The sequence below is a fragment of the Suricata suricatta genome, chromosome 7 (assembly GCF_006229205.1).
Source record: "Suricata suricatta isolate VVHF042 chromosome 7, meerkat_22Aug2017_6uvM2_HiC, whole genome shotgun sequence".
NCBI classification, from domain to species: Eukaryota; Metazoa; Chordata; class Mammalia; order Carnivora; family Herpestidae; genus Suricata; species Suricata suricatta.
This window is the reverse complement of record NC_043706.1, coordinates 35,040,703-35,056,093: the sequence shown is the minus strand read 5'-3', so window position 1 is coordinate 35,056,093 and position 15,391 is coordinate 35,040,703. Positions and strand designations below refer to the sequence as shown.

Below are 15,391 nucleotides of genomic sequence, written 5' to 3'. Positions count from 1 at the left end.
GGGAAGAAATTCTCTTAGGGGGGATGAGGTCCTTGATGAAACTTCCCTTCCAGGTTCCATTGAGAATTCTCTTACAAAGCCCGGTGGTCAAGTTGGAATTTGCCTTCGTAACATGAGTCCTGGAGAGTTTGTGGCTTCCTCACCAGGCCTGCTGGGTGCTGGCTGTCCCTACCTGCCCCCACCTGTAATTTTGGGTGTATGTTTTTTTTAGGGGAAAAGGTATACATGGACAGGCCAGAAGCATTCTACCAGGAACTCACTATTTCTGCCTCAGCTGTCTTCCTTTAGGATGCTTCCCAGTGGGAGACATCTCTCATGCTGGCTTGGCAGTTCTCAGACACAGGTTGGGGAAGGCCACATTATTTGACTCCACAGCCACTGGTTTCATACTGAGCTTTGGATCAGCATTTCTCTACTGGTTTTACACCACACTTCTATCTCTCAAGATACTAAGAGATCCCCTGTGAAGAAAGCATTTTATGGTCAAATACACTTATTTGAAAAGCACTGGCTTAACACCAAGTTACATACATGTCTTTACTACAGGACTTTTCAGAGCCTTTAATGATATATACTTGAGTGCCAAGACACTCTGGGAAGGAGAGAGAAAACACAGCATCAGCACACTTACTTCACAGAGGACTATGAATGAACACTTTATGGCACGCAGCTTGGGAGATACTGTTTTCCGTCTCCTTGGGGGTTTGTTGCTGGATCTCAGGAGGGTAAAATAGGAGGTCTCATAGACCAGAGGCAGGGAAACATACTTGTTTCCAAATTCCTGCCTTGTCTTCTACCAATGTGGCGACAAGCAGAGACCATCAAATCCAGCTTCCAGAATTTCCCAGGAGCTTGTTCTAAATACAGACTCTGGGGCTTGCCTGCCCCTGAAGAGTCAGGGCCGGTGGCTCTGCGTGGCAGCAGGCTCCCTGGTGACACAAGACAGGGGGTAGGGGAGCCCATGGAGGATTGGGACAGTGGACGGAGTGCCAAGCTAGCAGGTGAAAGGCCTGGGTTCACGTCCCGGCTCTGCTCCTGTCCTGTGTCAGGGAGTGACGTGGACAGGCATGGTTTTCTTCTCAGCCAAAGAAGACTAAATAGGACTTGCTCTTTCTGCCTCTCAGAATGAGTCAAAGAGCTTGGAAATATATGCAGTGGACCGCAGGGCTGCATCATCCCTCACCATCCGTGGCTGAGAGGCCAGGGTGCTCTTGTGCAGAGGGCAGGGGGGTGGGTTCTTGAGAGGAGAGCAGGGCCATTTCTAGAATAAAGATGCTGACGTGCAGGGATGGTTTACTGTATACCAGATGCTGTTTTAAACAGTTTGTGTGAGTTTGCTGACGTATTCCTCACAACCACCCCATTTTACAAATGAGAAAATTAAGGCTTTAAGTAACTTGCTAAAGTCGCAAAGTAACTTGCTGAGAGCTAGGCGTGCTGGGATGCCAAGAGAGCTGCTCAGAAGGAGCCCCATCTCTCCCCTGGCTCCCAGCTCCTCTGAGGCTGTGCACAGCCTTCGACATGAATTTTAACATATTCGTGAAACATCCCTATCGGCTTTATGTCTGTTTCGAGTGTCTCCACCCTGGGATTGAGGGAGCCACGGAGGGTGGTCTCCTGTCCCCATCTCTTGTGCCTATTTAATCATCAGGAACTGTCATTTATTTATTTATTTTTTAGAGAGAGGGAGCAGAGGAGGGGCAGAGAGGGAAGGGGAGAGAGAATCTTAGGTAGGCTGCATGCCCAGCATAAGCCCGATGTGGGGTTCAATCCCACGACTGTGACATCATGACCCGAACCAAAATCAAGAGTCAGGAACTGCACCAGCTGAGCCATCCAGGCCCCCCAGGAAGTGTCTGGCCAGATGTTTTACAGACCTTGTATTAAACCCTCACACTGGCCCTGGGAGAAGGCGTTTTTGTTCCCATTTTATGAATGAAGAGGCTGAGGCTCAGAGAGGTTAAGTGATTTGCTTAATGCCACTCAGCTAGTGGATTGCAAAGCCAGGAACAAGTCCCAGATTGTCTGCTTTTCCCATTTCTCTAAAGCGTGTCGCTCCTCTGCTCACTGGTCCTTGACGCGTCCCCAGCTCTCCAATAGTCTTAGCATTTACAAGACTCTGAAACCACCCTGTTCATTTCTGTTCCCTTGTTTGTAATCCATCTCCCCGACACTGCTCTTTCTTTGTTTGCTTTTCACGACCGTCGCTCCAGCACCCAGCACAGCGGCCCGGCTCGGAGCATTTGTTGTTGAACAGACTGAAGGAAGGGATTAGGATGTCATGGTACCTCTTGACACAGGCCCTGGCCTGGTCGCCTTTGGAATCGAAGATGCTGCCGCTGGCAGTGCCTTCCTGGGGTGTGTGGAGCGGGAGGTTAAGTGGGAGAGAGTCCCGTTAGGGGCCTGTGAGTTGGTGTGGACCGTGTTGGTTCAGGGTCCAAAACACAGGTGTAGCCATTCCAGAGAGAGTCAGGGAGGCTGATTCATGTTAACAAAGCCCAGTGGGAGGTGATGGGGAGATTGAAATGCCAAGGCCAAGGGGACTTGAGCACCACTTGCTCCACAGGGAAAATCTGCACTTTGAAGAAGCTGGTCACGGGAGACAGCTCATCAAGGAGTCGGAGTGAAGGGAGTGGGTAGTCGTAATGGTTAGTGTCAACAGAAGGAACTGGGTAGCCTCAGTGGGCAATCAAAAAAAATTTTTTTAATGTTTATTTAGTTTTTGAGAGAGAGACAGTGTGAGCAGGGGGAGTAGCAGAGAGAGAGGGAGACACAGCATCCGAAGCAGGCTCCAGGCTCTGAGCTGTCAACACAGAGCCCAATGTGGGGCTCGAACTCACAGACCGTGAGGTCATGAACTGAGCCGAAGTTGGATGCTTAACCGACCAAGCCACCCAGGCGCCCCATCAATGGGCAGTTTTTTAAAACTAAAGTGTAACTTGGGTATAGTAAAATCTTAAGCAAATAACCCGGCACATTTTTACATATATATCCCCTCATATAACCACCACTCAGGTTAAGATGTAGACCTTTCCATCCCACAAGATGGATCTCATTTCCTCCCTAGAAACTTCTTTTGTGCCTTCCCCAGTTAATAATCCCTATCCCCACCCAAGGGCAACCACTGTTTATATCTCTGGTACTTCAAGATGGGTTTTTCCAGTTTTGAATTTCAGATATAGGAAATCACATACCCCTTACTCTTTCGTGTCTGAATTCTTCCACTCAAGTTGTGCATGTGAGATGTGAGATTCAACAGTCCCATTGTGTCTGTCTGTGTTTCTTTTTAACTTTATGTAATATTCCATTGTATGGTTATAGCAGATTTATTTACCCATGCTAGTCTCAATGGACCCATGGGCCGTTTCTTGTGTTTAGCTATAATGAAGAAAGCTGCTATGAATATTCTTGGACTTACTGTTCGGTTGTTGTAAGCACTCATTTCTACTGGGTGCAACCCAGGAGTGGAATTGCTATGTCATGAGGTGTGCCCCTGAATAGTTTAAGTGCTGCCAAATTCTCTTCTATCGTTTTAGAGTCTGATATTCTTAATAGTCAATGTCATCAAAGGGAGTTAGGTAATCTTAATGATGTCACCATCCGTGATGCCCCATCTCCAGTGAGGAAACTTGTCAGGCGGCCAGAGGCCTTTGTCTGCTGGCCAGGCCCCATGTTTTTCCTGGCCTGTGCTGTCCAGACCCTGAGAAGATCTGGCTCTCCAGCTCTTTTTCAGTATTCCTTATCAGTCACCAAACCTTCTGTTGTTACAACACTGCCTGGCTACTGGCGAGCCACAGTGTCCAGGATTACAGCTTATCTTCCGCTGGAGCCTGTTAAATCAATGTCTTCCTTGTTGAGAGGCATCCCAGGCCTCTTGTAGACATCCATGCAACCTTCTGGTCTTATCAGCAGCTGGCACACACATCCCGCATTGGTGGGTCATTTCCTGATGAGATTGCTTGGGGACCTTGGCCACAGATGACTCTCCTCCACGCTGTGGTGAGATCCCTGCATTTCCACTTGAGGTGGGTGACAGTTTCAGACCCATTTCCCAGATTCTAGGGTGCATCTTCCATATGGACTGTGTACTGATTATAAATGCATAGAAAGTGTGAGTTGAAAAGGATCTCAGAGGTCATCTAAACCCACTCCCGTGCTATATAGGTGGGGAAACTGAGGCCAGGAGGTCTGACTTGCCCAAGGTTGCGTAGCTTATCCCCTGACAACTCGCCTGGGTTCGTTCCTCTGTGGTGGCCAGGCAGTCCAGATGGTCATCTGGACACTCAGAGTCTGGGTTGGTGGCTGCTGCCACTGTTTGCAGAACCTGCTGCTGTTTGCAGAGACTCTTCTGTTAAACATGGCCTCTGTTGCTCCCAGTGGCTGCCTCACAAGCTTTTTGACCTATAGCGACTGCCTCTGTGGACCCACCTCTGTAGTTAGTTCCTGACTGCCCCTGTGGTGTGGGCTGGAGAGCCTCTGTATAGGTCTCCTGCGGCAGCTTGAGAACACATTGGGGGTCTCCTAAGCACGTGTCATTTCGCCTGTGTAATTGTCACACCCACCCTTGTGAGTTCTCAGGCCTGGCAGCATTCTCTCAGTTTCAGAGATGAGAAAATGAAGGTCCAAAGACCACTCAGGGTTTACTCCAAGTATTGTGTATTAGATGGGACTCTGCCCTGTCAACCTGCACAAGTCCCCTATTCCCTGAGGCCTGGTTGGAAGGCAGTCTCTTCCATAGAGCCTTCCAGGATTCCTCCTCTAGCAGACAGTGCGTTCTCTCTCCTCCCACCTCGCGGGCCTTCTCTACCTCTCTTACAATGCTTAGACACATTGCCATGGGATGTTCTTGTAAATTCATTCACTCAACGTTCACTGAGTGCCCACTATATTCAAGGCCTTGTGCTGGGAACATCAAGGTGAAACTCACGGTTGGGTAGGCAGAAAGATAAGAACCCTGAGTCTGGCAGACACACAGATTGATGCTTCGTTGTTGCACTGGGATAGTGATGGACACAGAAGAGGGGAGGGTGCAGGTCAATCATGGGAGGCTTCCTAGAGGAAGTTACACATCTTATGTACAGGCTTTATCTCACTTTTGTGCACTTCTTTAGGGCAAGGACTCTGTTTTCAGCTGCTTGTGCCCCGGATTAGCCTTCCTACCTCCATTTTCTTCACCCTTAGCTGAGAGCAGACAGGTATGAACTCGGGGGGCCTTGCCCTCCTTTTCTGAGCCCAAACATTGTTGGGCTGGGGACTAGAGTCTTAGGGAGGGGCTATGTACTTTCCCAATCCAGTCATTTTCCCTTTGGGTGTCCTAGCCACATCCTAGCTCGGGTCCCCAGCCCTGGTCACTGTGAGAAAGGTCAGGGAGGAGCCAGTCTTTTGAGAGCCTCCAGGTCCCTGGAGAGAGCTTCTGTCCCTAGAAGAAGAGATTGGCCCAGGCTCAAGGGGAAATGAGGGAACAGTATCTGGCCTTTGGGTGAGGGGAACGAGCAGTCTGTGGGGCTGGGGAATATGTTAGTTAAGCTCTCTAAAAGTAAAGGCTGGATGGTTGATGGGGTAGAGTTCAGGCAAGTGATTTGCTGGGAAAGTGCTCTCAGGAGAAACTGGAAGGGGAGGCAGCCAGGCAAACCTGTGGTTCAGTTGTTTCAGCCTCCACCTGTTCCCAGGGGGGCTCTGGAGTACAAATGGCACCACAGTCACCCGCCAGGAGACAGGATCCGTCAGCCATCGACTATGCGCATGTGTACTGGGTACGGGGAGACCTCCTGGGCACTTCTGGCTCATGCAGCTCCCATTGGTGGAGGCCAGTTCCCAGGGCAAGGTGAGCTGTGTGCACCTGGCAGCTAACAGCTGGGGGTGGATGATGGGGAGCTGGGGGAGCGCCAGCGGCCTCTGCAACAGAGGTGCTAAGATAGCGATGCTCACTGAGTGGTAACCAATCTGTACAGATTACTGAGCCCCTCATACTCATCAGCTCAATGAGAACACAGGAGGGTGGGATGAGGAGGAACTGTCCTGAGTCCTTGACCTTTCTGGGTCTGGCCTGGGGCCCTGGGAGTATTCTTTCCAGATTTCCATAGGTCAGGCCTCTGAGGAATGGCTTGGGGAGGTCTGGGCTGACGCCTCCCCCTAACATACTCAGGGGAGGGAGCATTAGACCCCCTCTGGCCTTGGTGCCTCTTACTAAACCTGCCCCCTCTCCCGCCAGCTCCTGCCCAGGCTCAAATTGTCCACGCGGGCCAGGCGTGTGTGGTGAAGGAGGACAACATCAGCGAGCGCGTCTACACCATCCGGGAGGGGGACACCCTCGTGCTGCAGTGCCTTGTCACCGGGCACCCTCGGCCCCAGGTAAGCCCCACCCTGGTCTCCCCTGCCCTTGCCTCCTCACTCGGCGCCCCACTCTGGGCTCAGAGCTAAGAGAAGAGGCAGCAGGAGCTGAGGGAAAGAGGCGGATGTCAGCAAGTAAACCCAACACAGAAGGCTGGGGCTTGGAAACAGTTGGAAAATGAATGCCATGGGGAAGAGCTGGAGTTTGTGGGCTTATTCACCTGGAAATGCTGACGACTGAGGGGAACAATTCAATGTCAGTTGTTGAATTCTACTTCATTCCTGTTGTATCCGTTGAGCAGACACTTCCTCACACATACCTTCAACCTCCGTTTGAAGGCAGACCAGGTGCCGACACTATGCCAGGTCCTTCCTCCAGCGTTTTCTCGATGGAGCCTCACGACCATGCTGTGAGGAAGACACAGGGCGTCCACATCACGGTTGAGGAAAACAAGGCTCGGGGAGGCTGAGTAAACTCCCAAGATCACATAGCCCCTGTGCGGGAGGAGGCAGAATTTGAATCCAGAGCCAGTGTCCCCTGTAGCTTTAGCACACCTCCTCCCAGTGTGTCCATCTTTGGGCTGGGAGCTCCAGGAGTCACTACAACGGATAATACAGTCTCTTCTTCAGGAGGCTTCGGGTAGGCAAGCCCCACACTCTCCATGGTAAAAGCAATTAGAAAGCAACAGATGATGAGTAAATTTACCAGAAACCTGGCAAATTTTTGTCGCAGACCACATATATGGTTCAGTCAGGGGTGGTGGCCAGTTATCACTCACTTGCTGGTGGCGAGAGGCAGGAGCGGGGCTGGAGGAACAATGGAATTTGCTGGTGAGCGGCTATGGCGTTTAAGAGTAGCAGAAAACTTTTCATTGGATCCTAGCACGACAGTGAAATGCAAAATCGTTTTTTGGGATAATCTTGGGAAGAGGGATGGCTTTGCTGGGTTTGGCATTGAGACCAGCAGATGGACAAGGAGACCCCTAAAGACTCAACCTAAAACCATTATCACTGCTCACTTCTTCTCAAGGTTTTGTTGAGAAGTGACAACAATGCTGCCAGCCTTGAGGTTGGTGTTTGTATGAGGCCTGACGTCAGGATGGTCCTCCCTAAAGCCAGGGAGGCAGCTGGGCCTTCTCTCCCTAAGGCTGCTCTGGCCATCTGCGTGTGTCCCCTTATGCATCGCGTTTTTGAGTTGTTTGTGTCTGTGGATGTGCACGCACACACACTCTTTTTTTCTACTTCCATCCATAATTTTATCATTCCTCCTGCTACCTAGGCCCAAACCCTTGGGCTAATTGACTCTGCCTCTCATTCGTCACATCTAGCCAGCCTTTGTTTTTCTCTCTCTCGCATGGGTCTTCTGCTTCCATTCCTCATTACCTCTGGAGGCCAGATCTTCAGTCCTATCCCTTGGACCCTCATTTGCTTCTGCTTTTGTACCCCATTCCCAGAATCATCATCTTCAAACCTGCTCTATCCTATGACTCAGTCCCACAGCCCAGAGTCACAGCAGGGATCAGATTCTGCTTCAGGGCATGGATATAAACAGAGTCCCCTAGAAGGAGCACACCCTTAGGCTGTCTGTGTCTTGCACTATCCAAGTGGGAGGAAACCCTAACCTGAGAAATTAATATAAAAACTAGTTGGAACCTATGAACCCATGTGTCTTGGGCATCGGCAACCATAAAAGCTACACCACAGACGGGCCTGTGAGGGCCCAAGTGGGACTTCTGTAGAGGAAAATTCCCATGGAATGCAAGCCTGTGGAGTAAAGTTTTCAAACACATTTGAAAATACACTTCTAGGAGAGCCAGTCCATACACCACCCCCCCCAAAGTGAACATCTGAGGAAACAGAGATAACAGCAATCTGAAAGGATCTTTAAAATAAATATGATTAAAGTGTTTCAGGAGATAATGAAGGGAATATAATACACAAGACAGGATATTATGCAACCTGATCAGTTAGATATGGGGGAAAAAACAAATAGAAATCCTAGAGATAAAAATAATAGTCTTTTTAAAACTTGGCCTCCATGCCACAGAGATAGCTAAAGAGGAAATTAGTAAATTGGATGATAGATCCAGGGAAATCAACTACAGTGTGGTCTGGAGGAGATAAAGAGATGGAAATATGGAAAGGAAGCTGGGAGGCATAAAGGATAGAATGACAAGCTCCAACATAAATGTAGGTATTCTAGAAGGACAGACTAGAGAAAACCGAGAGAAGACAGCATTCAAGGAAGTAAAGGCTGAGAATTGTGTTGGACTAAAGAAAGGTACAAACGCTCAGATGGATAAAGCAAAGCAAACCCAAAGTAGTTTGTAAACACATCCCATCTAAATAAACACAGTAAAACTGCAAAATGTCAAACGCAAAAGAAAAAGTATTCTCATGGCCTTGGTTTCTCTCCAAAGCACCCTCTGACCTAAGTATTAATTGCCCTAAATTGCTTATAGCCTTCTGCAGGTTTTGTCACCTCTAGGTCCCTGAGGGGAGAGTTGAAGGTGGTGAGGGGATGACAGTAGCAACAATGAGGCCTGCAGTGACCCTTCTCTGCATGAGAAGGTTGCCCTGCACCCACTTCTCCTGAGCCTTGTTGTTTTTATGGCCTATGGCCTGACCTATTAGCAGCATCAGGCACCTTGCCCTGTCTCAGTAATAAGCAGTTTTCCCCAGCTTGAAGATGGAAGCTTCCCCACCCCATCCTCCAGTCCTCAAGACTTAATCATCTGGAACTGATCAATTTTTCTTAAACTTCTAGTACTCTGAGGAGTAGCTCCAGTTTCTTGTGTGATCCTCCATAGTTTCCCACAGTCTAGGGCTGTGTTGATAATAATGGGAACTTGTTGAGTGACTAATATAGGCGGGGGGGGGGGGGCTATCTCACAATGACTCTGCAAAGTGGGTATTATGCTATATGATAGTTACAATTATCTATCACTGCATAGCAAATGTCCTAAAACTCAGGGACTTAAAACAACAGATACTTAGTGTCCCATAGTCCCTGTGGGGCCCAAATCCAGGGGCAGCTTAGCTGGCCAGTTCTGGCTCAGGGTATCTCAGGAGGCTGCAGTTGTTTGAGAACTGACTGGGGCTGGAGGACCCACTGGCAAGCTAACTCCTGTGGCTGTTGACCTGAGCTTTCCGTTCTTCCCCTGTGGGCCCCTCCACTGGGCTGCTCATGACAGCCAGATGGCTTTCTCCAGGATGTGAGTCAGAGTCTTTTATAACCTGGTCCTGGAAGTGACATGCCATCATGCCCACTGTGTTATATTGGTCATGCAGACCAATAATTGGCACCACATAATTGGCACCACAGAAAAGGACTAGAGGCAGGGATTCCCGGGGGCCATCTTGGAGGCTAGCTACCTCAGAGACCTCTTCCACAGATGAAAAGTCTGAAGCTGAGAGAGGAATAACCTACCCAAGGCCATTACAATTTTTACCAAATTTTAGTCTTACCGGCACTAAGGCACATGTAACCCTCCCAGTAACCCTAGGAGGGGGTAATGTTCTCTATTTTACCAATGAGGAAACGAAGGAAGAAAGGTTGGGTAATTTGCCCAAATTCATGCTCTTATCCACTGCACTACACTGCTTTCTTTAAAGCCTCCTCCACGGACCCGGATTCCCAAGGCTCTTCCCTGAGGCGTCCTACCCCATCTGCGTATCCCCAGGAGTCTGTCTGGGTTAGTTTCCCAGGCTCGGGTGTGCCCTCCACCCTCACTGCCACGTCTGACTCTGCCCCACCCTGTCGGCCCAGGTGCGCTGGACCAAGACCGCGGGCAGCGCGTCTGACAAGTTCCAGGAGACGTCAGTGTTCAACGAGACTCTGCGCATCGAGCGCATCGCGCGCACGCAGGGCGGTCGCTACTACTGCAAGGCTGAGAACGGCGTGGGCGTGCCCGCCATCAAGTCTATCCGTGTGGATGTGCAGTGTGAGTCAGGGCCGCGGGTGCCCCCTGGTGCTCAGCCTGGAAAGGAGGAGCCGGGTGGAAAGGAGGTTGAGGAAGCAGCACCTCCACGGAAGAAGACAGTAGTGACCTTCTCTCTCCCGGACTAACGAGGCATATCTGCTGTTCCTCCAATGTGTATCAACCTATACCATTGACACATACCCACCCATAATCCATATGAACCTTGCAACATCCCTCTAAAGTGGTCGGGGAGGGGCGCCTGGGTGGCTCAGTTGGTTAAGCCTCTAACTCTTGGTTTGGGCTCAGGTCATGATCTCACTGTTGATGAGTTCAAGCCTGGTGTGGCTGTCAGCACAGAGCCTGCTTGGGATTCTCTCTCTCCCCCTCTCTACTCTTCCCTCCCTCTCTTGCTCTCAAAATAAATAAACTTAAAAAAAAAAAAGTAGTCAGGGAGGACAGGACAGTTTGGATTATACTCTTTTTCAGAGATGATACAAGGTACCAAGGGTTTGTGCTTGTGACTTGTTCACCTGCAAAGGTGCTCTTGACTCTGGTCCAGTGTCCTTCCCACGATACCTCATGTCTCTGATTTGGTCCCAGGGGCAGCTCTGAATCTTCTCTACCCCCACTACCTGCATAGCCAAGCACCCCTCAGTCCTTGCTACTGGTTAAATGGGAAGCCCCTAGTCTCTACCTGCCTTCCATAGAGATACCGCCTTAACTCCAAGAGGCTATTTCACTGCTTGTCACCTGCCTCTGTGCTCAGCCAGGCTGTAGGGACAACCCAAGGGGCCTCTCTGGCACCATCCTAATTTCTACAATGAATGATCTACCCATTAATTATGCCTCACACCCCCTAAGTGAGACCCCCAAGTGGTGACCAATGGAAGCTTAGACCCTTCTGTCTCCCATCAGCCACCCACGGGTCTGCCAAACTTTGGGGCTGGCAGGCATGGCTTGGGTGTCACCAAGGCCGTATCTCCACCCATGGTCTTTGTTATGACTTCTGTCCAGGTGGGCTGTGCAAGGAAAGAGTGATGGGGTGTTGGAATGCCTCTTGTAGGATGTTGGACCGTGGGATGTTGATTCCTGTGGCTCACAACACTGGCTGTACATTAGAATGTTCAGGGGCTCTTTTTTTGGTTTAATGTTTATTTGTTTATTTTGAGAGAGAGTGTGTGTGTGCATGGGTAGAGAGAGAGGGAGAAAGAGAGAATCCCAAGCAGGCTCTGTGCTATCAGTGCAGAGCCTGACATGGGGTTTGATCCCAGGAATTGCAAGATCATGATCTGAGCCAAAATCAATAGTCAGAAATTGTACTGACTGAGCCACCCAGGCGCCCCTAGGGGATCTTTAAAAAGAAAATACTGATGCCTGGGTCCTACTTCCAGAGATTCTGATGTAATTGGGGGTGGAGCCCTGGCATTGGGAATTTTTCTTAAAAAAATTTTTTTAACATTTATTTTTTTGAGAGAGAGATAGAGTGTGAGTGGGGGAGGGGCAGAGAGAGAGAGGGAGACACAGAATCCGAAGCAGGCCCCAGGCTCTAAGCTGTCAGCACAGAGTCCAATGCAGGGCTCAAACTCACGAGCCCTGAGATCATGACCTGAGCTGAGGTCGAACACTTAACCAACTGAGCCACCCAGGCGCCCCTGGGAATTATTCTTAAACCTTTCTTTTTAATTGAGGATTAACTTACATCCAATAGAGTACTCATGGTTTTTTTTTTTTAATGTTTATTTATGTTTTAGAGAGAGACAGAGCATGAGTAGGGAAGCACCAGAGAGAGATGGAGAACCAGACTCCAAAACAGGCTCCAAGCTGTCAGCACAGAGCCCAACACAGGGCTTCAAACCCACAAACTGTGAGATCATGACCTGAGCCAAAGTCAGATGCTTAACCGACTGAACTATCCAGGCATCTCTAGAGTGCACTTATCTTAAATGTACAGTTCAATAAATTCTTCTGTATACGCATATGTAAACACCATCCAGGTCAAGAGCATTTCCAGGACCCTCGACAGTTCCTTCATGCTCCCTCCCCATTCAATAATCTCCTTAGAGGCAATCATTCTTCTGACTTCTGACACCATCAATGAGCTCTGCCAGGCATTGGTATTAAAAAGAAAATCTCCATGTGATTCTGTCATGCAAACAGAGGTGAGAACAACCAATCCAGTGCAGTTTACCAGTGAGGAAACAGGCGCAGAGAGAGAAGGGACTTAGGCAGGCCACACTGCAAATTAACAGGTAACTTGGGATTTGAACAGTGCCCTGATTTCCAGAGTGCACTTGCCTCCTCCGTCCCAGGATGGGCGGGTGAAGATAGACACCCCCATGCAGTTCCTGTGATGGACAGCTAGGAAGCCATTATGTCCATTCCCCTGCCTCTAACAGATTGGTCAAGCTTGCTAGGCTGAGACAGCATCTGGCTCTCTGGAGGCATCCCTTGAGGGTGGCTTAGCTTTCCAGGGGTGGCTGCCAGGAGCCCAAGCCCCCTACCGTGGGGTCACCCAGCCCTGACTTCCCTGGGGCTGTGTCCTTGCAGACCTGGACGAGCCCGTGCTGACGGTGCACCAGACGGTGAGCGATGTTCGAGGCAACTTCTACCAGGAGAAGACGGTGTTCCTGCGCTGTACTGTCAACTCCAACCCGCCCGCCCGTTTCATCTGGAAGCGGGGCTCTGACACCCTGTCCCACAGCCAGGACAATGGGGTCGACATCTACGAGCCCCTCTACACCCAGGTCAGGAGGGGAAGCAGCTGGCCTGGTCTCCTTGTGGCTCACCCCACACTCTTCCTTGTGCACCCCGCGAGGGAGGGGAACACGGGGACTGAGGCCGCATGATCTGGCGTTCCAGGGACCGCCCCGACTCTAATAATTCTGTTCTGACCTCAGAAGCATGCATTCTCATTGGGCTTCAGACAACCTGGGCCAGATGAACTCAGGACAGAAAGCTCAGGGAGCACTGGTGAGGACAGGAGAGTCCCCAAGGCAGTATGTCCTTCTGGAACATTGTGAGTTAGGAAAGGCTCCCCCTAGGAGCAGGCCCATCACCTCTGCTGGGCAGGCACAGCACAAGTTGGGGGCAGACAGATGACTGCACTTGGCACGGTCCCCTCCAGTCCCAAGAGATGGTGGTGAAGCTGCCCTGCATGGGGAAGTCTTTCAGAGGTGGCTATCCCAGGTGGCTGTCAAAGCTCCCCATGTGGACATGGCCTGAGGGCCAACCCCATGTTTGGATAGGGCAGGCTCCCTTCCTTATCCTCCATTTCCCAGAGTGGGAGAACTGAGGCCTGGTCCTGGCTGTGTGTACTAGGACATCCGATCCAGAGAAGCTCCCGGTATGGAGAGCCCAGTATTCAACCCAGGCTCAGGCTTCCCAGGGATAAATGGTGCGGATGGAGGCTGGAGAGAGAGGAATTAAAATAGGACTTTGCTTCAGCCTCTGGTGCTGCGTGAATGTGGGTGGGATCCCTAGAGACCCAAGCAGGCCCCTCACCCCCGTGGTGTCCTGCTGCCCTAGGGGGAGACCAAGGTCCTGAAGCTGAAGAACCTGCGGCCCCAGGACTATGCCAGCTACACCTGCCAGGTGTCTGTACGCAACGTGTGCGGCATCCCAGACAAGGCCATCACCTTCCGGCTCACCAACACCACGGGTACAGGACTGCCCTGCCAATACCCCTTGCCCACCTCACACAGGTCACCATTAGTGCATCCCCTCCCTCCCATGCCTGCGCCCTGACTTCTCCCCTCTCCTCTCCCTCTCGGCTTTCCCCAGCCCCATGGTTTCCCTGGCCCCCCTTCTCCCAGCCCTGCCTCATGGTCCCCTAAGACCCCACCTCCTTGTCCTCTTAGCACCACCAGCCCTGAAGCTGTCTGTGAATGAAACTCTGGTGGTAAACCCTGGGGAGAATGTGACGGTACAGTGTCTGCTGACAGGCGGTGATCCCTTACCCCAGCTGCAGTGGTCCCATGGGCCGGGCCCGCTGCCGCTGGGTGCTCTGGCCCAGGGCGGCACCCTCAGCATCCCTTCAGTGCAGGTCCGGGACTCTGGATACTACAATTGCACCGCCACCAACAACGTGGGCAATCCTGCCAAGAAGACCGTCAACCTGCTGGTGCGATGTACGTGGGTCTGGAGGGGCGGGAGGGCACTTGGGAGGCAGGCAGGGTCCCTGTCCTCCAGCGGCTGCCGGTGACCTGGGAAAGGGGCCTGTCGGCTTCCTTTTGGTGGGTGAGATATGCTGTGGAGGTGTGTTCCAGGCACCGTGATTTCCCTGCCCTTCCGGTGTCTGCCTGCAGGCAGCAGGACCACGATTTGTATAAAGTTTTATTTATAATTTCCATTCCCAACTATCCTCTCAACAATGGAAGAAGGGAGAAGGGCTGGTGTCGATTACCTACACGATTTTTTAGATTGGGAAACTGAGGCTGCAGAAAGCTAAATGTGGACATTCCAGGCTTCAAGAGAAATTTCCTGACTCTCTTCCCGTACCATGGTTTCTACATTTTTAACTGAGTTAAAATGAAAATGACATATACATTTGCACATACCTCATATGCAAATCTTTATTAGCAAAGCATGTCAGTGAGTCTGAAGGTAATTACTAAATGTAAAAATGATCCACAAATAAAGTTCAAACACTTCTCTTAGGAAACTTCAGCCTCATTGGCTGCTCAATATGATCTTGATTTTGCTCGTGTGTTTTAAGGAGAAAGCTTTAAATTCTTCTGACTTAGGAGTAACTTTAGGTTGTTTGTTTATTTGAAAATTTTAAAAACTCTAGGCTTGATTCCAGCTCTTTAGCATTTGAAAATAAAGTATAGCTTCTGTCAAATTCAATGGAGAGTCTTCTGATGAGGTGGACTCTTTTTCTTCTTCTTCACCAACCAGCCTCTCGCTGACTCTTCTCATGAAAAGAAGCTAGCTCTCAGCGACTTTACTTCACCAGAGCAAGGAAGACAGTAGCCAGATTGTTGCTAAAGACTACTTTTTCCTTTGATGGTACTTCTGTCAGATTATTTTTCTCCACCTAATTCCATTCAGGGCCTTTAGAACCTGGGTTCGTGAGACTGTAATTTACATCAAATACTTACATTTACCTCTTAGGGTGACATACAGTCTGCTTTGCCCAG

At 50.3% G+C, this 15,391-nt stretch overlaps 1 protein-coding gene across 7 annotated transcripts in view; it reads left to right on the top strand.

Moving 5' to 3' along the window:
- The window catches only part of MDGA1 (MAM domain containing glycosylphosphatidylinositol anchor 1), a 58,709-nt gene that overhangs the window by 23,426 nt on the left and 19,892 nt on the right, over positions 1 to 15,391 (top strand). For 5 of the 7 annotated variants that reach the window (XM_029945163.1, XM_029945162.1, XM_029945160.1 and 2 more), the window contains exons 2-6: positions 6,212 to 6,351; positions 10,100 to 10,274; positions 12,801 to 12,997; positions 13,779 to 13,911; positions 14,111 to 14,380. In XM_029945163.1, the coding sequence (XP_029801023.1) occupies positions 6,212 to 6,351; positions 10,100 to 10,274; positions 12,801 to 12,997; positions 13,779 to 13,911; positions 14,111 to 14,380 (915 nt within the window). The remainder of the gene's footprint in view (positions 1 to 6,211; positions 6,352 to 10,099; positions 10,275 to 12,800; positions 12,998 to 13,778; positions 13,912 to 14,110; positions 14,381 to 15,391) is intronic. The other 2 variants (XM_029945165.1, XM_029945164.1) reach the window with 2 other exon arrangements.